This window comes from Danio aesculapii, chromosome 9, assembly GCF_903798145.1.
Source record: "Danio aesculapii chromosome 9, fDanAes4.1, whole genome shotgun sequence".
In the NCBI taxonomy this organism is placed as follows: domain Eukaryota; kingdom Metazoa; phylum Chordata; class Actinopteri; order Cypriniformes; family Danionidae; genus Danio; species Danio aesculapii.
In genome coordinates, this window is record NC_079443.1 from 24,602,060 (window position 1) to 24,619,334 (window position 17,275).

Below are 17,275 nucleotides of genomic sequence, written 5' to 3' on the forward strand. Positions count from 1 at the left end.
ATAAAACATGTGACATTTTTTTCCGCTCTTTACAATCATTCTGACTAACCACTTATTGACTCTCAGCTCTTAACCCTCAGCATGTGACTTCCACAGGCCGCCAGAGCAGTGTGGTGTGCATGACATACACAGCCCCTCTCTGTCGCAATCACATAGCTGCCGTTTATCTAAACAGTTGACTGAGGCATATTTGAGTTCTACTTATTTGGCAAGCACAGTACAATATTGGACTCTACATAATAGACAGTCAACAGGTTTTGTGGCTCTCATTCATCATTGCAGTCAGTTAAATTTGTGAGCTGTGGTGTAGTATTTATCTTTAATAATGGTCTGATAAAGACTCTGTTGAAGGAATACTGATGTATTGTCCTGTAAATACAATCAGTTGAAAACTGCATGTCCTGGATTAGATGGAGGAGACCACAGCTAAACATTTAACTAGCAGTTTGTAAGTTGTGCTGTTGCCTGTGGAAGTCATTCTGCATTTTTTTAAACAAAAGATAATGCCACTCTCTTTCTCTGAATGATTATTTTATAGCTCACAGTGTGAATTTGTTGTTACATTATTGCTCAAAGTTTTATTTTAATTATTAAGTTCCTTTTTTAAAAAGATATAAGCACTTTCATTCAGCAAAGATATGTAAAATGTATCAAAAGCAATGGTTGAGAAATACATTACATTATTTTAACATTGTTTTAAACTTTCTATAGTGGCTGCACAATATATAGTTTCAGCATCAATATCGCAATGTACGAGCCTGCAATAGTTACATCGCAGGATTGGCTATGTCAAGTTGGGATTGGGATGAACGAGGAACCACCACAGTTAAGAAGACAGGTTTTGTGGAGTTTAAATTTAATCTAATAACGTGAAAGATTTTATTTGTATGTGTTCTGTCACTGTAAGATTTCACACCATTTTGAAATAATACAGTTTATCACTTTAACAAAAATTAAGTTCTTTAATTATTTATACAGTGAAGACTATACAGCGTCATTTTAGATTTCATAATTGAGTTTCTGTTCTTTAATACTGTTAGGCTAAACCTAAAAGCATAAAGCACTGTTAGTTTTGTTTATATCTTTGTTCTGTTTGCATCTGTGCTTTAATTTGTTTATTTTTTGTATTTGTAAAATCAGCCCAACTGATGTAAAACTATGAAATATATCTAAAATAGTCATCTTGTGATATTATATTCATATCGCAATATATACCGCAGAAAAACGAAATATTGCAATTCCAATATTGTGCAGCAGGACATTTTCAACATAGGTATTTAATTTTTAATTCACACAACAAAATAGTTTTAGTTGAATGCCTTTAGTTGTAGTTAATACTAACATTAACATTTATGTTAACATTAATAAGCCTTATTTTATCGCCTTATTTCATCCTCCAGTAGCTAAAGATCTCGCAGGGCTGTTTAAACCGAGGTTTAAAGTCATGCTTTGTGACTTGATATATGATAAACTGGATTTATTAGTGTCATTTAAATCTTGTTGAAACCATTTCGCTCCGCTAATTAAACACAGAAACATCGCTGCTCTGGCAGTGCACATTCATTTTACCATTCTTTGCATCTGACATATAGAGGCTCTTTAATATCTCTACCCTCTCCAGGCTCAATGCCTGTCATGGTCCGGTGAGTAAATAATCAGCCCATGTTGTTTGTTCCCTTGGTGGACTTCATTTAATTATATAATGTCTTTTAACCAGTGTTTTCTGTACTCTTTTGACAGGTCTGTTGGAAAGCAGCATGCGCCTGAAGCCTCATGAGGCTCAGAGTTACAGGAAGAAAGCTCTGTGGGTGTCCTGGATATCCATTGTGGTGACGCTCATCCTTGCAGTGGCAGGTTTCAGTAAGTTCATAGTGCTGCTTTTCCAGCTTTCATGATGTTCAGCTATTGTTGAGGTTAGAACTGTTCTCAGTCACCCACAGACCGCTCACAGACTAATGCATTTTACACACAATACTGAAAATTCCAAGCTCCAGTCTGATTGGCTGACAGAATGACAATGTGCTCATTTTGAAAGGAGATGTTTCAATCAATTAGCTTGAACATTCAGATTTCTAATTTTCATTACACATTTTTTAAAGCGGAAGATAGGGTGTGTAAATATTGAAATAAAGTGTAATTGTATGGATGTTATTAGCAAGATGAAAAAAAATGTATAGACTTACATTTTGAGTTTTACCTTTATTTTAGGCTTATTGGAGGGTTTGTTGTTGTGGTGAAGTGTTGAGTGCTTATGCTAAGAACTTAACTGTCTTTAATATACACAGCTATGGAAGTGTCATGGTTATAGCCAGTATTATCTTTAGGCTGTCAATAGAGAATGGGAATCTATGTCATGATGAGTTTTGTTCCACCATGTTTTATGTCACGCTCATGAGAGCACAATACAAACCAATGCAAATCACCACAGAAAAAGCAGACTGTTTTATAGTTACACTTTTAGGAAAACATCTTGCAAACACTCATAATAAAGTGGACTAATGTATAGTATATTGATTATAAAAGTCTTCGTGTGTCTGAGAAGTGGAAAATGTTAATTGCATATTATTTGGTCTCATCACTAAAGTGGAACTAGAGAAGCCGAGCACGGATGAAGAGATATTGGCTCAAATAAATCAATGAGCTTATCTATAAGTGACAGGGTATCAAAGAAAAAAAATCTTCTTTATTTGTGATGTGAGTGCTTACAATCAGTTTATTCCAAACCAGTGAATAATTGATACACTAACCTACAGAGGTCAATGGGATCCAAATTCCTAGAATGCATTGAGCTGTGAGCACATTTCTCATTCTCTATACTTAACATTAAGTGTGTAAAGAAAAGTGCTTGACAGTTTGAAAGCACATATGGATAAGCCAATTGAATCATGTCTGAATAAACCGAATTAATCATGTTTGGCGAAGAGATAACGATCATGAAGAACGTGTTTGAATTGTGCTAAGGCTAAGCTTTTTTATGACATATTTTGTACAACCATTCACAGTTTAGGCAGCACAATTGCATTTTTTCATGCCACTTCGTTATTGTGTTAGAATGGATTTCAGATGACCCATCTAAAGACTATTAACACCTCTATATAGTTTACATAGTTCTGAAACAGGGAGGGGCAGCATGGTGGCGCAATGGGTAGCTCAATCAGCATGAAGGTCGCTGGTTCGAGCCCCAGCTGTGTCAGTTGGCATTTCTGTGTGGAGTTTGCATGTTCTCCCCATGTTCACGTGGGTTTCCTCCGTGTGCTCTGGGTTCCCCCACAAGTTCAAAAATATGTGGTATAGGTGAATTGGGTAAGCTAAATTGTCCGTACTGTATGTGTGTGAATCAGTGTGTATGGATGTTTCCCAGTGATGGGTTGCTGCTTGAAGGGCATGCGCTGTGTAAAACATTTGCTGGATAAGTTGGCGGTTCATTCCGCTGTGGCAACCCCTGATGAATAAAGGGACTAAGCCGAAAAGAAAATGAATGAATGAATGAATGAAACAGGGACTACAGTTGATACAGCTTTGCTGTTTCTTCTTGGTTTAGTTCACTCCCATAAGGCAATATTTCTAAATGGATCAAATGTCACACTCAATCCATTGGTTATAGTGCACCTGTTTATAGCATTCTGCTCAGTTCTGTCTTCCTTTGAGTTGGAGAAACCATAGCACCACACGCTTAAGTTGCAGCACAAGCTTTTATAAAATCTGTTTTTGCCCTGTCTCTGTAATTCTGATGCACTGTAGAAGCTCTGTCACGAAAACAAATTCCTTACATGTGTGAACATACCTTGCAAAAAAGCTCTTTCTGATTCTTTCTGATCATTATGGCTTTTTTTGTAGCAGTTGTATAGGAAGTATCACTGTTATATATGTCACACATCACTATATATCTCACATATCACTGCAGCGGGTGGTGAAAACTGCACATATTTTTCAAATGTAAAAATTGCACATATTCATTGCACTACATTGCACTGATTCATTTATTTGAACTTTACACACCCACTGCACATGTATATGTGTAATTATGTTCATATCTATCGGCACAATTCTGATTATTAATAGCAACCTGTACATATATTAATTTATTGTAAATCTCTGTTCATAGCTAATGTTCATTGTACATCCATTTGTCACCATAGTTTTTCTATAACTGCACTTTATAACTTATACCCATATCCTGCACTTGCTGCTATTGTACTCCTGGTTAGACCTAAACTGCATTTTGTTGTCTTGTACTTGTACATGTGTAATGACAATGAAGTTGAATCTAATCTAATCTAATATTGTGATAAAGCCGGGTTCATTAGTCTGTTGGGCTCAGATTGATTCTCACCACAAGCAACCTGCAAGTTCATTTACAAGTAGTTTTATCTTGTTGTGAGTGTTTTGTTGCAGATCCAAGTCTGATTCACATTTTCATTCAGTCTATGCCTAAATGGACTGAACCAAGAAGCTAAAACAACTGCTACAAATGTGCAGGTGTGAAAATGCCCCACAGGCACTTTGAGTCCAGGCAATTTGAGTCTTTTCCTGTATAAGTGGGCTGTTCTTGGCCAGAATAAGCTGCAATGTGGACCAGACCTTATGCTGCTGAGTCGAAGCCATGGCTATGTGAGACTAGCTTGAACAGGCAGTGGCATCCATCAGGATGGCAGCTAGTTGAGACTAGAACTGGCAAAGATTGTAGAAGTTCAGATTTTGACGAGCAGAACTGTGCCTGTTGTAGGTGATCAGAGCCAGAAGTTGCTGACATTGAATAGGGGGATGGGCTTTCCTTTTGCACATAATTCTGTGATAGCAAACTAATGTTAAGAGGGATGTGGTTAAGAATATTGATGCAGTTGCTATGAAAGCCACCATCGCCACTCCAAATGTGGAAGAAAATGGTCAAACTTAGATTGATGATTACCAACATTTTTTTTGTCAGTGGATTAACTTGCATGGATGGATTTTACAATTAAGGATAACAATGTAAGCTAGCATTAATTGTAAATATGGATTTCACACAGACACATATTAATTAAACTTTAAACATATTATTGTATTTTCTGGTTGTCTGATAAACAGACAGTTATTAAAAAGTCATTATTCATTCCATTTTATTATTTCATATCTGAAGTAAAACAACAACAAAACATGCTCTGCAAAGCTTTTTTGAAAGAAACAAAAATCGTATGTTTTAATATGAATACCATTATCATTTTAATGAAATACACATTTAGGAGGGAGCCCCTCTCAATGGGATCATCGTATTTGGGGCTTCCTGGCATTAAAACATTCTTGACATTAGCCTTTTATTGCAGTTGCTCATAAGATTGAGGCAACACACAGTCAAGGAATGTTGCTTCTTTTAAAGGAGGCATAGCATTTGTGCAGCAGATCCTTATTTTAAAATGTCAAAGCTTTCTGACATCTCTTCAGTTGATTTGAGGATTCACTAGCAGCCTGGTTCCTTTGATGCTTTTTCTGTCTTCACGCCCTTGATTTAGAGCTAACAAGGATGGGGAGGTATTTGCCATGCATTTTACCATTACAGCGAATGTGCTTTCTATCAAGATTACACAATGCATTTAGAAACAAGTGTTTATGAAGATAAATCATTTTTGCACATGCTCTCAAAGGAAGTGAAGGAGAAACTAAATGTAAATGGTTTAAAAGATGTTTCAGTATTTGTCTGCCAGATGATGATGATGACTCCCCATAGTCTTTGTTCCTGCCAAGGTTTTGTCCTTATTTTACCTCAGCATCCTATTTTTTTTTGCCTTTGTCTCATTTGCTAAAGACTGTAAGGCATAATTCTGCAAAAAGCTTATTTAAAAATATGAAAATCTTGTATAAAAGCACAGGTTAATTGAACTGAGAAGCAAAACAGTTTGTGGATGTAAGCTAACAGAAATTTACAGCAGATTTATGCTTTATGTCTCAAATGAAGGAGAAGAGCAATTTTTCATCCCAGAAAGCTGGAGCTTTTGTAATATAAAAGCTTTTGTATGCCATTATATTTAACCACAGCTTTTAAACAGACACATACAACGCAATACTATTTACACATACACTTTCATTATGTCATGCCTGCCTATTTATAATCTTTATTTCGTAATGTGAAATGCAATACAGAAGAGGAAGTTGGCATTTGCCTCATATGAAGCAGACAGTGTGTTTATCACGAGTTGTCAGGGATGAAGTGCATGGTTGTTTGACATTCAACATGAGAATAGTCACTGTGTTATACGAGACCATGAACTTTCCAAAAGCTACAAAAGCTGTTTTGAATTCTTCGTCGACTGTGACTACAGTTTGTACCAGCCAATTTTCTCTGCCTCTATTGCCTTAATTTACGTAAATCCCGTGGCTCATCTGTGCATGAGCAGTCTGAAAGACTCATGCTGAAACAGCATGTTTGACTCGTCCTCTGTGTTTTGTAACAGATAATGTGGCAGCAGTCACTAGACTGTCACTGTGATACGGCAGTCACATTCTCAGTGGAAGAAGTCTTTCTTCAATGAACAGACATCTAGACTTGTGATGCCAGCCGTGTGGGGCTTGTGACCATATTTTGATTCTCAGAACAACAACCGTTGTCCTTGTTTTTCGCTGCGTTTGTGGTCTAGCCTGAATACTTACATTTTTAAGGGAATTGGGAAAGGATATTCCTTGCAGAATGTTCACAGAGGACAATAGGAAGTATAATATATGTTCTGCTAGTGCATCTTGTTTGACAAGCCCAGAGATTTATTGAGGCTTACAGCAGGGGCTGTTTGCTTCAGAAATTCATTCTAACACTTGACTGCCTTAGAGACAGTCAGTAACACTTTATAATAAGTTGTGGAGAAATGATCAGCAAACATGCAGGAGAACCCATTTCATTATCTTATTTTCTAAACAAACAAAAAAACAAGGACATAAATCCTCATCATGGAGGTCTTTTCTTAGAAACAACTACCAAATGCACAAAGTGTACCATTTCTAGGTCACAGATCAAACCACTCAGCACTCCTGGGTGAAATATACTTCAACATACTTACATACAGATATAAATAAACCAACTGACATTTTGATTCATTCAGAATAATATTTAACATGAATATAACATATAAATTAAATATTATACTGTATATTTCAGTGTATGTCTAAAATTAGCAAAGTAAATTAACATTGGGATAAATTTGAAGCATTTAATAAATAAATAATTTTAAAACTGATTGCCACATGCTTGATTCACTAATACTGATCCTTACAGACCAACAGTTACCAACAGCAGTAGCAGCAGCATAATGTCCTTTGTTCTGTTTAAATGTCTAGTATGTTCTCATATTTGAAATAAAAACAGTTAAGATGTAAGTGTTTCTTAAGATTTTACTCTGTGTAATTACCATATACATCATGATTTTTAGTGGGAAATTTAGTGTCCACTTCAATCTTTAGTAGTTCAGCTGAATTGACTTGCATAAAATGCATTATCATCCTACCCTAATTCAATTGTCAGTCTTACGTGAGTATATTTGACTATTTATAACAGGACTTCTCAAAGTCCGGACTCCGGTTCCGATCAGGACCACGAGTATATTTAATCTGGACCCGTCTCCATTTTGTATTGCAAGGCCATGCGTAAAGGATTCAACTTGTTGATATCCTACATTGATAAATGCACAAACCTTGTAAATCAACAGTTTAATTATTTGTATATTTGTAAAAAAAATAAAAGAATATAAGCCAAAATAAAACGGAAGGCAAAATATTCAAAGTTTTTCTGCGTGACGTGTTGTCATGACATCCAGTGATCACACGAGGCTTCACATGATCAAGCAGGCTAATCGTGCACACGCCTGCTTTAACACACCGCAGCAAATTAATGCTTTGAATGGATGAAGATGTCGGTCTCATGGAAAAGAAAACCTGATGAAGGAAATAGACAGTTGAAAGTTGAACGGACAGATAAATATGTGTTTATTTTGCCACAAGCCGGCACAAAGACATTTTAATGCCCATGCACAGCTAACCCTACCCCTCACAGTGACATCACTAGCTCCATTGAGTGCATTGTGTCTGACATAGACATTCCAGATATTGTTTTTTTGGCCTCCCTTTTGTTGTGTTTTGTACAAAAATGCACTTATATTAGTGGTTTTGCCACATTTGCCACATTTGCCACAATAAAAATGCACTTTATTTAAAGAAAAATAAATTGTGTTGTGTTTTGGATGTTTATCAAAAACAAGTTATGTAATATCAATTGTTCCGGACCTTAATAAAAATTCAGATTTGGACCTTTTAATGTAGACATCGAGAACCCCTAATATATAATATATATGCAAATAAAGATTAATAAAGTTAATTATTCACTTCATTTACAATTAAATCAACATGCAGATGTCACAGATTAGATATACAATCATTTAACCATTATAAAAAATGCTGTCATTTCAGTCAGGTTCTAGTACAACGTTTGAGTTGTCAACATCAGCTTGCTAGCATTACTTACAGATGATTGATGACATTTTTGTCTTAAGAAGGATTTACCCATAACTCCATGTCTTATTAGTTCCACCTAATTACTTTTCACAATGTTATGCACTGATCAGCAGAAGGACATGACATTTTATCTCTGCTTTCATCAGTCATTGTCATGAGCTGTGGTTTAATATCTCCGTCCAGCATTGACTGCACTTTAAGCTCTTATATTGTTTTCTGCTCAGGCTATAGATTTCCCTTCATATAACTATGATCAGATGTTTTCAGCTGCTTTTTTTCTCTCTGCTGTCATTTGTGTTGCATTTATCAGTACATATTTAAACTAAATGTCAGTCACAGCAATGCAGATTGATGTTTGTTATATACTAATGTTTGTTGTAAACTGCCGTAAGGATATTTCCAGTTTATTTTTACTTTAAGTCAAAAAATGCAAGCCATGAGGTAAATCATTAGTACTTTGTGTGCATGCCTGTTGTTGATGTAATGGCCACCAGTGTTTTTTAAAAAACAAAGGTTTCTGAATTGTGCATCCCTATTGCTGAGGTAATTCACAAAAATTTGGGAAAGCAAAAAAGTGCTTGTTAGAAAGCTTGTTAGAGTTAGCAGTAGTAACTAAATCAGAGCTTAATGATGAGGCAGTGCTTTTATACTATTATGCTGTTGTTGCTATGCATGCTTTGTGTTTTAAACGACTTGCATCGTTTAGTAATGATTAAAGGCATAGAAATATTCATATCTTACAGATGGTTTGAGATGAAGCGCAGCAACTGCCAGAATTAAATCGGGATTTTTTACTGGATAAATGCCAGATACGTGTTCAGAGAACATTTGCCTTTTATGCAAATGATCGTCTCTTTGGTTCTTACAGTGTCACCTTCCTCATACCGCAGGAGCTACATTCACTATATTCACACTTTACATTTCTGTAATGAACAGAATGCTGTTCTTAGAAAAGGACATTGATCGCATATTTTTTCTGTGTAACATTTGTATTGTAATGCATTGTTCTGAATACAAAACACTATAAAAAGGCAGTTAATTTGCAATAAAATCATACATAGCTAATTTTCAGAATTAGTTTTTTCAAAAAAAGATTAATGTTTGGAAAATACCAACAATTAGGTTAAAATGTTCATATTATTTCAATGACAATAGTCAGATATATTATAATGATGTCACATAAATTATAGTATATTTGAATGAGTAAGAGATCATCAGATCTTCATTCCTGAATATGAGAAGTGAATGTGTGTTATCATATTTCCCAAATGGTGTTTAACAGAGCAAGGAAGTTTTCACAGTATGTTCAATAATATTGTTTCTTTTGGTGAAAGTCTTATTTGTTTTATTTCGGCTAGAATAAAAGCAGTTTTAATTTTTTAAAAACCCTTTTAAGATCAAAATAAGTAGCCCCTTTAAGCTATATTTTTTGATAGTCTACAGAACAAACCATCCTTATACAATAACTTGCCTAATTACCCTAACATGCCTAATTAACCTAGTTAGGCCTTTAAATGTCACTTTAAGCTGTATAGAAGTGTCTTGAAAAATATATAGTCAAATATTATTTACTGTCATCATGGCAAAGATAAAATAAATCAGTTATTAGAAATGAGTTACTGAAACTATTATGTTTAGAAATGTGTTGAAAAAAATCTTCTCTCCGTTAAACAGAAATTGGGGGAAAAATAAACAGGGGGCTAATAATTCAAGGGGGCTAATAATTCTGATTTCAACTGTACCTGCAATTAAAAATTAAAAATATTGAACAATTGAACAAATTTTTTACATTAATTGGACAGAATAATTTCCATTCAATAATTTTATTCAAAGCAAATTACAAATGAGGAATTGTGTTTATGAGGCTCATGGGGATTCTGTATTCTAGTGTAAGTCATGATACATGGATTAATAACAAGAACCTTCCAATATTTTATTTTAATTAAGCTCTTCCAATGAGGTCTCGTGTTGCTTAGTACCAAAATAATACAGAAAGTGAGAAGAGAAGATGATGAGTCATTAGTCTGTCATTTCAGCCTTTTCACTGATGTGTGGTGCTGTAGTCACTGTGCTTTTTAATCTCATCAGTGTCTGAATCCATTTCAGTTTTGTTACTTACAGAGCTCAAGCAGCATGATCATAACTTTACATTTTCTAATGAGATTGTAGGCAACGTCAGATCTAAACTTAGCATGCTTTAATTGAGCTGACATTTATCCAACTGAAGCCCAGTTCTCCAGATATTACATACAGCGCTGGTCAGAGTAAATTAAGGGTTATGAAAATGGTGTGTGTGAAATATAATATCGCCCATTAGAGCGGCTTCACTAAGAGGTTGTTGAGTCTTGTTTTAGTGCTGTATCATTACGATGGACCTGTCTTCATCAGCTTCAGCCTGACATGCACTTCATGCTATTACTTTCACAGTGGAATTGGCTATATGCACACGCACAGTGCCAAAATACAGTCAAGATTTAAACACTGCAGCTGCACTTTATTCCCAACTGTCTGTCTTTACTACTGTCCTGCTGACAGGCATCTCAAATCAAGATCAACCAAGCATTTAGGAGATCAATTTATTGTACATTAGATAGATGGTGGGGCCATGAATAATAATAATTTTCTTTTTTATTTCTTTAAATATTCCAGTTGTCTCATTACAATTTTGCAGAATTTATTTAATGTTTACATTTACATAGTCTGGAAGCTTGTCTAATTCTATAAGTTATTAGAATCATGAACTGTCTAAAATTATTTTTTAAGCATATTATACAAGACTACTACTCATACAACATTTTTGTAACTCTGAAATTTGTTTTATGTTAAATTAAAACATTGTAGAATCATTATGTGATCTTATAGACCCTAAGATTACACTTTTTTCAGCAACTTCATGTGTTATAGGTGCCATATAATGAAAATCTGGATGCACCTTGTCACGGCTGAATAATAAGAGTCCAGTACATGGAATCACCATTGCTTCCTCATTCTCATGTATATGCTGTGAGTGTAAAATGATGGTGAAAAACAGGCCATTCATAACATAGACATAACACAGTCTGACAATTCATTGGCCATAGCGTTTTCTAATGCGATTATAACAAAGATAAATTGTCCCATATTTTTAAACTAAGCTAGTATTATACTTACTGTTATGACCACCGGCAGTGTTGCACTTGCAGGCTGCTGGAGAGCCCTCACTTTCAGGCGAACTACAACTCCCACAAGTCATTGCACCTATCAACTCCTGCCACAGCTGACAGTAATCTGGACACTCTCAAACACACCCTTCACAGCTGAAGCTCATGATTAATAATGACATGGACTATATACACACCATACACACACACCTGTGGGCTGAGCCTTGTATCCTGTAAGTGAGCATTACCAAGCATTATCATTGTCTTGCCTCACCATATATTTGACCTTTGTTTTGTTTATTGTTCATGTTGATTTGCTGCATGTTCCAACCAGTCGCCTGTTTGTATGTAGTGGTGGGCAAAGTGAGGCTTCATGAAACACTGAAATAGTCGAAGCAAATGTGTCAAAGTTTCGAAATGTTTTGAAACCCGTCTCTACAGTGACATCTAGTGGTCATTTTTTATGATTTACTCTGGAATAGCTTCAGCAAAGAAACAGTTTAGCAAATTGAGGTATTAAACACCACGTTGCAGAGTTGAGGCTTCAAGTGATTTAGTGAAGTGGTCAGAGTTCCATACTAGTAAGTAGAGATAATGGGTTAGAATCCAGAGTAATGCAGCTATAGCTGTTAGTTTTTAAATTATCTGTTCTTATAATGTGTTTTGTTTTAACATTGGTCTGACATTCCAATGAACACTTTGTGAATAAATATGTCTTGTTTTGGGCGTAAAAAAGTAATGTTATTAAAATACATCAAGTCTCCTTAATATTTAAGGTGGGATTCGAACTTGGCTCACTTAGAGAACAGTTTCTCTGTGCACACACATGGTCCACTAGGCTAAACAAGATAGATGATTTTTCGACCCTGTCAGTCAAACACAGATTCGCCAGGTCTCGAAACACTTCTGAAATGACCAATGCTTTAAATCGCATTAGTTTTTTGAAACCAGTTAGTCGCGTCAAAGACTATAGAATACACCAGACATATCACTTGTATTTTTTTGAATGGGGAAAAGTGTAACAGTCCATATGGTGAAAAGGCCATGCCTACTAGTACAGGAGCCAATCATCGATCGTTATATGGTGAACAAAGCCCGCCTTCTAGTACAGGAGCTAATCATCAATCGCTATAGACTGACTTGACTGTGGGGGAGGGGCTCAGACCAAACGTGAGTTTCTGCAGATTTTGTGTGATTTGGATGTTTAGAAATGAACCTAAAGACACAGTTGTTGTTTAATTTTATTGGTGATTCCTAATATGAAATTCAATCATAAGCTTGGCAAGCAGTTTTGGAGAATTTGATGTTTCCCCATTCAAACAGAATGCCCGGGCATACTGCCCGAGAGGTGTTTCAAAGATGGCCACCGAATGAAATGACTTGCCTTAAAGGGACTTTGGTCACGTGACCTTGGTGTTTTGAATCACCTCAGTCACATGACCTGGGTGTTTTGGATCATGCTTCAGTGCAGTGTTTGGAAACACTTGTGCTTCAGGATCTTGACACTGTGTCGAAACGTCAGTTTCACGTCAGCCATCCCTATTTATATCAACCACTCACTGGATTACCCGTATACTGCTGTTTGCACCTGTGTTTGCACCTTTGCCTGCCTGATGATTCTCAAATAAAGCTATATTTGGATCTTCACCTCTGTTGCCACACCGACTCATTACACTTACCATGCATGTTTGATGCTTATTTTGAAAATGAGACCCACATTATAAAGATCTCAGCCAATGTAGCAAGGCATGGAGTATCTCATCTCATTTCATCACAGCTCATCGTTAGAATGCAAAACACAGGGTATATGGATTATATATTTATTCAGCCCCACTCTAAACAGGCATAAGTTCTGTTTAACTGACTTTAAATTGCCATTTATGTTTGTAATGAGGCAACAAACACATGCAGACTGCTGAATATAAGTGTTTAATGCAGGCTTATGCATTGTGTCATATCACTCAGCTCTTACTGTGATTTTTCTTGAGTTTTTTCAAAAATCTTCAAAAATGCACCGGTTTATGCAGAGGTTGATATTAATTCCTGCCTGTGTTCAATGCACTCTGACACCTTTAATGTCATCATATAATGAGACGACAGACACAACTATGCAATTCATTCAGTCATAGAACAGACAACATTCAATGAGCTGTACAGTCTGGCTTTTCACCCATTCATTTAAAATATTCAAAATTATGTGAAAGGCATTGTTAAACACTAAATTCCTTTTTATGGCTGAATTTTGTTATTATATCCGTGTTTTCAGCACTACTGAAGTCATAATGCCCTTATTGAGAGTGATTTAATTAAGGTGTTCCTATTATACATTATAAAAGGTCATAGTTTGGTTTTGAGGGTTCCCAAACAACAGGCTGATATGCATGCTCAAATACACTTTCATTGTTTTATAAATGCATTTATTTTGAACTTATTATCACAATGTAAAACATTTTCTGTGTCCGAAAGTGCTACAAATGCAAGTCCGCAAGTGCAATGTTTCTTTCAGACGAAACATGACGAAACAGCTAAAGATCTGAATGCATAATGAATTATTGAAACACTAGATATTGTAATTAACTAAGAGTTTCATAGAAGGTAATTTTCAAAAGCCCTTGATAGAGGCTCTTTGTCTTCAGGTCTTCTCATATACGCCCAGTTTTCACTTTTGAATCATCATGGCTCAGTGATGATTCATATCACCTTTAAAAAGACTGCGGTGGGTGACATTTTCAGTGCCGCAACACATTTGACCTAAAGTCGCACCCCATTTTTTTGCACGTACTGAATTTTCTTCTCTCACCTTCTTATCACTGTGCTGCCTGAGGATGTTTTGACCACATTTTGTCATGAGATGATGGTAATTTATGGTTTTGTCGTCCCCTCTGTGGAGTATATAATGCTGTTGTCCCTTCAGGACCTGCTTAGAGCATCAAGCAAGGCTGGACCAAATGAGTTGTGTGTGTTGTACTGGCCTTGTAACCTGAGCAGAGCACTGCAGACGTCTGCCGTTCTGCTCCATTAGGAACCTGTCTAAACACATTAGGTCTCAGTGTTGAGTTCTCCTTCCAGTCCATTTATGCAGGACCTCCATCACTAAACTGTTCTCTGATAATGGCACCACTGTCCTTGTGGCAGTCATACTGTTGTTTATAGCACAACATCATTGGTCACTCTAAAACTCTGCACCTCAGTCTAGATGGATCTTTTCTTTCTTTTCTTTCTTTCTTTCTTTCTTTCTTTCTTTCTTTCTTTCTTTCTTTCTTTCTTTCTTTCTTTCTTTCTTTCTTTCTTTCTTTCTTTCCCTTTTTTCTTTCTTTCTTTCTTTCTTTCTTTTTTACATTGTTTGAAAATAAATGCATGTTATGTTTTTCATTTTTGTTTTATATTTAGTTCTTTCTATTTATTCTATATTTATTTAATCATTGAAATGGAATTTATCAGCCAGAAAATATCAGCCACTCATAGAAGCATCTTGTGTGAAAATCTCTCTCTATTTATGCCCAAAGTCTGGTGATCTATTTGCAGTGAAGGGAATAACAGCGTATAAAATAAATAAATGGCGTTACTAATGGTGCTACTTTTTTTCAGTAACGAGTAATCAAATGAATTACTGTTTCTCTGTTACAACGTCGTGACTGTTACTGACACAATAAAATGCATGTTAATATAATTGAGATCACTGAAGATATTTTCATGCATGCAGCATCTCTTTCAGCCATAGGACCTTCTTTTCTCTGGGGTGTGCGTATATTCGGGGCTGGGGCGGGACACATAACCAACAAGTGATGATGATTGGTGTGTCTGTGAACGTGGTGTAACTGAGAATGTAATGAGTGGCTTAGATAAAGTTCTTTTCCATTGTTTGCCAATCAGAGTAGTGCAGGCGTTCACACAGAATCACATGCAGTCAGCCCAAACGATAGCAACTCCTACAAGTTCAAAGGTAACTTTTGCAAACTGGAAATATAAGCAGTACTTTTCTCTCGTTGAGGTGAAAAGCAAGAATGTTTGAGTATCGTGCTACTTATGCTGAGGTAAAAAAGAGTCTCTCTGCGTCTGTGACAAGTAATTCTAATCTAATGAAGCACCTCTAGTCTTGTCAGTTGTGGTCTGTGAGGTATAATTATGTAAAGTTCTAAACCATCTGTTGTGTTTTATTGTGCAACTATAGTGATAATATTTATAATGATATGTTCAATTTGATGGTTGTCTCTCACATTGTCCTACAACAACTTTAAAATAGTGTAGATTTGTGTACATATTTTATATTTATTTTATAGTCATTTGAAAAATTTGATATTTTTAAAGTATTACAATAGTTACTTTCCCTGGTAATTTATTACTTTTATAATTATGTAACAAAGTGATTTGTGAGAGATAACTAGTAGCTTGAAATTTGGTTTTAAATTAATTTCTCTGCCTACTCTTATGATGCTTTCCCCCCAAAAAGTTCAGTTTTTAGTTATATTTTATTTAAATAATTTTTCTTGTGGACCGCAAAGCATTGGCTACAAAACCAGAGGTTTTACCTTAACAGGGTTTACAAATATGATAATGCTCTGTATATAAAAGTTGAGGGAATAGCTATTTATCCATTGACAGTATAACTGGTATTGTCCTCATTCAGAGACAACCATATTTTCCTGCTGTAGACTCTTCTGGTCTGTGGGTCTATGTGTTCTCTTACTTTCTAACTCAAAGGTAGTGAAAATCACCTAGTGGAAGCTACTGTCCATGGTTCTGAATTTCCCTCTGGCTACTGCAGTTTAGACTGAGGTTGAATGATGTGTTTCTGGTAATTCTACACAGAGAGTTGCTTATAGCTGAAAAATGACAAACACAAGAACAATTTCAGTTTTGAGCATTAATCAAAGCCTATGACCATAACATTGTTTGTTCTACAACACTGAAATTGTGGCTAAATATAACTAGGTATGGGATTTAAGAAGGCATGAAAGGACTATGCAGTCTATTTCACCTGAACTCATGTAATGCTCATGTTCAGAATCAGATGTGGACAGGAGCAGCTGCTGCTTTGGTGGCCTCAGACGTGTGTTCATGTACAGCACACAAAAACACTCACTGAGCAGGTGCTCCTGAAGCACATCAGCTCATCAGGTCAGCTTTCATCCTGAGCCTCAGTATCCAAGCAGCAGTATTTAAGAGGGGAAAATGATATTGAAGGAGTCATGAGTTGTCTTTTTAATTATTTTTATTGTTGTCTGAACTTCTGGATCATTCAACGGTTACATCTAAAACATTTTTACAAGGAATAGTGTGAAAAGAACACACTATTTGAACATTGTGAATGTTGTGGCTTGTAGATCAAAAGTAAACACCCACTGGTCTGACACATAACAGTTTGCATATTTTGCATAGGTTGGAAAGGACTGCTGTGCCTACTTACACGTCTGCATGTATGTTTGACAGCCTTTGCTTTTCATAGATGGACGCTGATGTGAGTTAAGTTAGAAATGCACAATACAAATGATCTGTTATTGGCAGAAGCTTTCCACAACCTGTCATTTTGTCAGATTGGCTTTAAGCTGTTTATAGACTAACAAGAAAGCTTTCAGTTCTGAAATTTACAGAATGTTTTTAGAGTACAATGACAGCTTATATGTTGAAAGATCAAGGAAATGTAGATTTTTTTTAGTTCATGA

At 35.8% G+C, this 17,275-nt stretch overlaps 1 protein-coding gene across 1 annotated transcript in view; it reads left to right on the plus strand.

Moving 5' to 3' along the window:
* Positions 1-17,275, plus strand: part of tmem163a (transmembrane protein 163a) — a 67,141-nt gene that overhangs the window by 6,878 nt on the left and 42,988 nt on the right. Inside the window, exon 2 of the mRNA XM_056465257.1 lies at positions 1,741-1,860. Within this exon, the coding sequence (XP_056321232.1) occupies positions 1,741-1,860 (120 nt within the window). The remainder of the gene's footprint in view (positions 1-1,740; positions 1,861-17,275) is intronic.